The sequence below is a fragment of the Portunus trituberculatus genome, chromosome 21 (assembly GCF_017591435.1).
Source record: "Portunus trituberculatus isolate SZX2019 chromosome 21, ASM1759143v1, whole genome shotgun sequence".
NCBI classification, from domain to species: domain Eukaryota; kingdom Metazoa; phylum Arthropoda; class Malacostraca; order Decapoda; family Portunidae; genus Portunus; species Portunus trituberculatus.
Window position 1 is genome coordinate 4998542 of NC_059275.1, and position 8333 is coordinate 5006874.

At 38.3% G+C, this 8333-nt stretch overlaps 1 protein-coding gene across 8 annotated transcripts in view; it reads right to left on the minus strand.

Moving 5' to 3' along the window:
* Window positions 1-8333, minus strand: part of LOC123506953 (exportin-7-like) — a 31601-nt gene that overhangs the window by 23142 nt on the left and 126 nt on the right. For all 8 annotated transcript variants that reach the window (XM_045259395.1, XM_045259400.1, XM_045259399.1 and 5 more), the window contains exons 1-4: window positions 8311-8333; window positions 2092-2338; window positions 1417-1586; window positions 96-351 (exon numbers count right to left, since the gene is read on the minus strand). The exon at window positions 8311-8333 is cut by the window's right edge. In XM_045259395.1, the coding sequence (XP_045115330.1) occupies window positions 96-351; window positions 1417-1586; window positions 2092-2338; window positions 8311-8325 (688 nt within the window). In that variant the 5' untranslated portion in view covers window positions 8326-8333. The remainder of the gene's footprint in view (window positions 1-95; window positions 352-1416; window positions 1587-2091; window positions 2339-8310) is intronic.

Genomic DNA, 8333 nt, shown 5'->3' on the forward strand with positions numbered 1-8333 from the left:
TCTTGTTTCACACAAGTATCTTAGTGAAGCAAGTTCAATCAAGACATTCAGGAAAATTTGCCTGCTATTACCAAACAACACACCAAAAGACTCACCTAACCGAAGCAGATGAGTCATCAGTCCATGCTGACTCTCATCATTGAAATTGAGTGTCTTTGAGTTCTCAAGTGCTGTTCTCAAAAGTGTGCAGGATAGCTGGAAGATATTGTAGAGCTGAGTGTCTCTGAATGAGCTTGCAATCTTGCGGTGCTTGGTGAGAGATTTGTTTGCGTCAGATTCTGAGATCTGGTTCATCTCGGCTGTCAGTTGAGCAAGGAGCTGGACACCTATCACACAGTGGTCTACTGAACCCTGGTATTGAGAAACAATCATATTAAAATTTGTCTATCTAGATTTGATATCTAAATGTTATACAAAATGTAAAACAAATCAGTGAAACTTCTCAAAATACTTCTTTCAAACTGTATGATGCATGCAAGTTCCATGACACTCAAAACTATGATTTCATTTATTACAAGTTAAGCATTATCTTTTCCCTTCATTCAAAACCAATCCTCTATATCTCACACCTAAGAAAAAATCTTATTAACTAAAACTGGATAGCTCTCTGATACACTGGATTCCAAATGCTTCCTCAGACAGTTTAACACATGTGATCCAAAGCTTTTTCTACTTGATTTCCCAAAGTGTATCCAAAATTCTCAGTTATACGTGTGATAGTATCTATTAGACTAAATTTTGCTGCAGCTCTTATAGTTCTTATCTTCTTTAAATGGTACCAGGGATATAACAGAAATGATGAAAACTAAATTCTCAGAATTGGTAAACACAATAACAAAAAATAGGTTCAAATTTGAGAGAGAGAGAGAGAGAGAGAGAGAGAGAGAGAGAGAGAGAGAGAGAGAGAGAGAGAGAGAGAGAGAGAGAGAGAGAGAGAGAGATAGGAAGGAATAAGTTGGAACTGATTCAATACAGTGGTGGATAAATGGAATGAATTGTTCATACAGAGTCACTAGGCTTCTTGCAGCTTTCATACTTTTTTTAGGTTCTTGCTTAGATGTCATGACACTATAGTGTGCTGATTGTTTAAATATCATGAAAGGAGAGTATGACGGCACAGGATGCATGTGAAAGTTTATCACCAACAATGAACAAGCTCTATTTGGATGTTTACTGGCATGAAGGGAAGAAAATAGGTAGCTGAAAGTAGAGTTACAAATGAGTTTCCACTTCATGGTTACTTAGTATTCTTCCATATTTCTTTCAGTTCAGAATAAACATCACCAATATATGTAGATAATAAATGAAATTCACAATTCAGGAATTCCTCTCCAATATTCAAGAACATGTAAACAAGGAACTTCTGACACCATTAATGTATAACTATGTTTACAGAAAAATACCCCATGTACTCACTTGAAGAAAATGAGACACATCCTCCACAACCTCTCTGAAAGCCCATTTTTCTTTGTCTACACAATCAAACCAGCCAAGCTTGGTGATGCGGCCAAACAGAACCACCAGGCCCTGCGTTACATAATGCACCAGCTTGGGCCGAGTAGCCAGGTAATTCAGAACATAATTCCCTGAAAAAAAATGGGGTCAAAAATGTAAAATTAACAATCATCAGTGTGGTGAAAGCTTATGTGGTTATACATAATCTATCTATCTATCAAGTACATTCAACTATGAATGTATATTCAACAATGAGTCAAAATAAAGCACCAACCATTGTCTATCTGTGGGAACAAAAAAATAGAAGATTCTCAGTTTACTCACTCCATCCCTTAAAAACAAATTCATACAAATGGTGACAATAAAAAAAATGTAGAAGTACTTCTTGATTTGAGCACCTCTGCAATATTTGTAAGTAGGCTTTCAAGAAATCAAATCAATAATCCATCAATTCTCCTCCATATATTCAATCTCTATCCATCATAACAAGTAGGAAAAATAAACTATCCATAAAGCAACTTGCACTGCCTACCCTGCATGTCATGACTAAGTAAATGAAGAGCTGAGTGGCTGAGACCAGAACAAGTTAATGAGGACAATTAAACACATAACATACACAACAAGGAAACTACTCACGAATGTCAATCCTCTGCTGGAGTGAGAGTGTGCAGGGATTTCTTGAGACCAGTTTGGTGAGAGTGGTAGCTGCCAAGTACTGGGAGTAGGATGACTGGGCACGATCCAAAAGTAACTGACACTGACTGAGTGTGGCGGCTCCTCTGCCAGACTGGAATTCCACAAGAGCCTTCTCTGCCTCCTGCCGTTGTCCCCCATTGCTGGCCTCATGGAGCTGCTTGCACAGCAGCTCGAGCTTCACCACCTCCTGCAAAAGGAAACATCTCCCTCGATTATCCCAGTGGTGTCGAAGCCTCTGTTGTTCCTGTTTGACACATGTTATGTTGCACCAGAATTGATATAGATTTTAACAAAAGTTATTCAAAAATTTGGAGCATATTTCAAGGATATCAATGCCAAGTAATATACAGCAGATATCAAAACTTTCAGATATATCTCCTAGTCTTTCCTGCTTAGTGGTGACAAAAAATTAATATCAGCCCAAGACTCCATCCACCTGCTGCCATCACTCCGGGACTGGGGAAAGATTGGCTCACAAGTCATCAGTAATTAAAATATCTTAATGAGGCCTCATCTTACAGAATATTCTTTTTTTGGCAATAATTTTACCCTTAAAATATCAATGCACTTGTATACAACTTATCTTATTATGTTTTCTCTTAGTGCTTAAAACATATTTCATGTGAGTAATGTTTTACAAGAAAACTATAAAATCTGATCTAAAAAAGGCATGCAATTTTATCACAAAAGACTACAAGAAAGTAACTATAAATATTTGCGTTTGTGAGAAGCAGGATAAAGTTAGTGGGATAAAATAGGAGTATTTCACCAGAAAGTGAAGATGGTAACTGTGCACTAATAGATAACATTATGAGGAGAACACAGCAGTACAGATGTAAAGAATTACAGCATGGAAGCAAAGATAGAGGTGCTGGTTCTAGAAAATAAGCATCAAGAGGAGCAGGATCTCAGACCAGAAGGAACAGAATATACATTTGAGGAAGGAGGGAGGGAAGGGAAGTGTGGAAAATGAGAGATAAGGCCAGTCTCTCTCCTGGTCAACATTTTCACCTTCCACACAAGTCTCTGCACACTACACAGACATCCACCACTCCAGGTGAGTGACTGGTCAGTCCTGTGGGAGCTGCAGATACTGTGATTCAGACTTTAAATAATTATGTTGACTGAAATAGTTTATCTATACAAATGGCATTGCTTGTATAGTAATTATTTTTATAACACTTCTCATATTCCACTGCAAGATCCTAGTTAACTCATTTGTTCATAAGAAGCAGATTCATTGAAAGACTTGGACTTATTTTTTTCTATGCTGAGCAAACAGCTAAGGTGCAAATCATTAACTACCTAAATCCTTTAGCAGCAGCTGTGGATTCACTACAATACAAGCACATCTGCAACGTGGTCTTTAAATATTTTTACACTGTTCATTCAGATTAGTAATTTGTCCGTTTAAAGTAAAACATGTCAGGTGCTTAATAAAAAATATATAAAAATAAACATATAAACAAATAAAAGAATAGGAATTTCTTAAAACTGGAAAACATCTTGCATACATAGTTCAGTTGTTGAAATATAGATTGTAAACATGAATATCTTTGATGCCAGTTGCAAGTCTGGTTAGGTAATAGAGTGCTGCAATCATAATAAGATGGTTGCTACCAAGCTCTTCTTGGGCATGTTACAAGTTATATTCTTGAAATGTACTCTAGAGTGGATGAATAAAACAAAAAATAAATTTTCATGGTTTAATCAATTTCTTTCAAAATTATAGGCAGAACAAATTCATTACCATCACAAGGCCTTATCTAATAAGCAATGGTACGAGGGCAATCTAAACATACAATACACAGTAATTCATACGTGACATACACCTCACCTGAAAATATAAAATAAAAATCAAAGCAATATAGAAAACCTGAAAGAGTCATGATTAAGATACGACGCAGACAGCTGTGTGTGACCCTCAGCAACATGAAGGGCACAGTCTAGGAAAGCCTTGACTCTCCATAGTAAGTATTATGTGAAGCAACATGCAGATAATGTGGAATATCTCAGCCATATGAGCAACAAACACCACTGTCACCTACCTGGACACAAAAACACTACAACTAGCTCTTTTTTTTTCTTTTCTTTTTTTTTTTTTTGCACCATCAGACAGAATCTCTCAGAAACCAGCGTGATGCAAACTGAGCTACATGACGGAACATACAGTATCAGTAATGAGGAACTGCCACCACACTCACCATCAAAACTATCACCTTACATAATACGAGTCACAATCACCTGCTGAGAACTTCCTCTTAGCTAGAGTTGACCTCCCATTCACCTATCAGACCCAATACGACACACACACATATTTCATATCGTGTGTGTGTGTGTGTGTGTGTGTGTGTGTGTGTGTGTGTGTGTGTGTGTGTGTGTGTGTGTGTGTGTAATTCACCTCGGTCGCCTGCTGGTCACCCAGCCAGTCTTCCCCATTACGGAGCGAGCTCCGTGTGTGTGTGTGTGTGTGTGTGTGTGTGTGTGTGTGTGTGTGTGTGTGTGTGTGTGTGTGTGTGTGTGTGTGTGTGTAATTCACCTCGGTCGCCTGCTGGTCACCCAGCCAGTCTTCCCCATTACGGAGCGAGATCCTTGTGTGTGTGTATGTGCATTTATTAAAGCATAATTTTGAACCCTAACCATTTGACAACATCACTTAACCAAGCTTTCATGGAGAGATTCAATGTGGAACTACAATAGAAGAAAAATATTTTGAAAAATTTACTAAAGTGCCTATCAAACGAGAGAGAGAGAGAGAGAGAGAGAGAGAGAGAGAGAGAGAGAGAGAGAGAGAGAGAGAGAGAGAGAGAGAGAGAGAGAGAGAGAGTAATTTTGCAGTTGATAGTAATATAACCTCACTACTGTGGTTTATGAATGGCACTTGTCACAGATAAACAAACGCACAAGAATGGATGTGTTGGATACAACCACCAAGGATCATGACAGTCTGGATAACTGGCCATGTGTTGTACTAATATGATTTTTTGGATCAAAATATATAGAAGCGTAGTTATACATGTTATGCTGTGAGATAAGTTAAAGACTGTTACGGTAATTCTTCCTTATTTTTCTGAACATAAGAGGAGAAACTGGCCAAGGGCAACAAAAATAGTTAAACAAAATGGCTCACTGATCATGAAATCCTTGGCCACTAATAGAAAATTCCAGTAACTCTCTTTCCTGGTCTCAAAAACTAACCCACACTTACATGTGCAACATCTTCCTCTGACACATTCTTGGCTGCTTTGATAAGACACGGCAGTCATCAATAGTTACTTTGGAAACTAAAGTGGATTGGTAAATTGATTAATTCTGGTCATTAATTCCACCTCCAATGTTTCCATACTGATTGTCCCAACTTTCCCAACAATCTTGGAGACTGAAAAACTAAGATTCTGAGTGAAGTCAGAACTAGTAATCAATATTTGAAAAAGATTGCAGCAACAAAAGCAATGAAAAATTTTGTGGAAAAGCAAAGAGAGCATGAGTGACAGTAGCAGCACCACATGTGTAACTAATATCACTGTCAGAAGCATTGAGACAAGTGTGGAGGTTATAACACGACATGACATCCAAGATTCTATAGTGTTTGTTTTCATCTCTACCCAAAGATCCACATTCTATCTAACTCACTAAGTGTATAGAGGAGAAAGTATAATTTGGAGACAATACTTTAATGAGATAGGAAGGATAAATTAAACTATTCAATCTAACCAACCACCAGAAAGGACACAGTACATCAAAATATTTTAGTTGGCTGCAAATGCAAATTGAACTTAATGTCTTCAAAGTCAACTTAGGTTTCGGTGTTCATCACAAGGAAAATATCTTGCAGAATCTTTACCATTGTATTTTCATATTTTTCTCTATATCACTGGTGATATAAAATCCCAAAGTTATCTCAAAAGTAGATTCTAAAACCCTTCAAATTTTTCATGCATGAACTAAGAATATATTGGAACCAATTGAGAGCTTACTGTGCTTTGCAGTTACCATTACTTACGTACAAAATGAAAATTATGAAAAATTTAGGGTTGCTCATCAAATTTTCTAAAGAATAATGATGACACATAAAATCAGCACTAATGCATTAATTACATATGTGAAAACACCATTTTGTAGATATACTGCAGTGTCAATCAATACATTGCACATAATTGATGCAATGCCCAAATGCTGAATCTCACTTTTTGGAATATTTTCAGCCCTAACTTAACTGAGTTAACTCTAAGAATATAATTACAATGGAGATAAAATTGTTGAAAGGTCAGGCCACCATAAGCCTTGCACTGCTCAACATATACAAGAAAACACTGAGCAGAATTTGTGGGTAATAATTGTATATAAGAACTTCATTCCATTCATAGTCACTAACTAATAAAAGGATGCCATTTTTCCACTCCACCAATTGCAGTCATTCACTACAGGTTCATTAATAATTTTCTTAGGAGAATGGCACATTTACTTCTGGTACTGTCTTGTCAGTTTCACAAGGGCTGCCACTGAGCCAATACATGCCACTGCCGTGTTATTATATTTAACTAACAAGACTTTTTCTGTCATGTTATCAGAGACAGCATCTGGAGTTAGACAGTAATATACTCATTCTCTTTCTTTCAGGCCAAAATTTTAAGTTTGGTAAATGAAAATTTATTTTTGTGGAATATCACATAGCATTTTCCACCTAATATCTCCATTTTCCCCTACAGAATTCCATGGCATGTTACTCACACAGGAAAGGAAAATGGAAAATGGGTGTATTACTTGAAACTGCAAATTTATCCATTTTTTCACCGCAAATCCTGCTCCATTTATGGTATGGATGTGACATTTCTTTCCCTATCATGACCAGGTAGCAGTATTCAAGGTTTTGACAGCCTGAGGAAAGGTACCATGTATAATAACTCTTTTATGTCTGAATTCTTACCCTATAACTCATATATGGATCAATCTGAAACAACACAGCCTCTTGAAAAGCAAACACTGCCCAGCATGACCGCAATATTACTATGACAATGAGCGTCAACTAATCATCTGCATCTAGAGAAGGGAATTGATACGGGGCATTAGCATTTTTGTCTCTTTCGTAAGTGCAGTAGTTTCAGAATAACAGGATGAGCAGTTATATGTAGTACCAGATGACACACCTAAACCAGGATACTAAAACTCCACCACACCCTCCTTGAAGCCCCACAAGGAAAAGGAGATGAGGGAAAGACCTGGACCAGCACAAACCTACATGACAGTACCAATAACTGAGGCAGACTCAAGAAAAGCAACCAAAGCATGTAACTCAAACTCCTATTTGTTCTGCCATGCTTTTTTCAACTGAATTTGACAGCTATATCTAAATCAGCAACATAATAAACTACACCAGCAATCATATTATGGTGAAGACACACAAGATCAACAATAACTTCACTCGGCAAACACTTCACTTTTTGAGGACACCCAAGCATGATTATGGCAAGAAAAGCTGCCTGCAGTATTGACTGGGAGAGAAATCGAACACATAGCAGCCTGGCATCACAAAGGACGACCTATGGTGAGCTAACCTAACTTGATACAACCTGCACAACAAAGGCCCTCACCCCCCAACCCTCCCTCACCCAACCTGAATATTTGGACCTACTCTCGACTCAACTACGATACGATTACACGAAAAATGAGACTGGTATCATGTGAACAGAACCCCTGACGTGAAAATACATCGGTTTGGTGCTTTGTAAACGTGGCTGTGCGGTGTCATGTGGTAAATACGTATGGCTGTGTGGTGATCTGTGGCTGGTCTACCCTTGGCCGGGGAGTAAATTCGGCACCATTGAGACACCAAGCCATGTCCCCGCCCACCATGGTTTAGAAAATTAACACCGAGGGACATGCTGTGTTCTGTGGGACATGGGTGGCCTATGCACAACGTAGGGTGGCGGGTATAAGCCCAAACAACAGGCTGTCACGAAGTTTGCTATAATGACGATGTAAGGACCGCCTGTGTTTATATGGCCGTCTATCCCTCTTCTCATTCACCATTTTCCACGCCACGGCAGCAGATTATTCCCCGCACCTGTAACTCACGATAGGGGGACACATGGTAACTTTGTTCATTGAGAAAAGCAAGTGTGAGGGTAAAGTACAGGATTGTTTGCGAGCGTACAGTACCTGGTCCTCCGCCATGGTAGTGC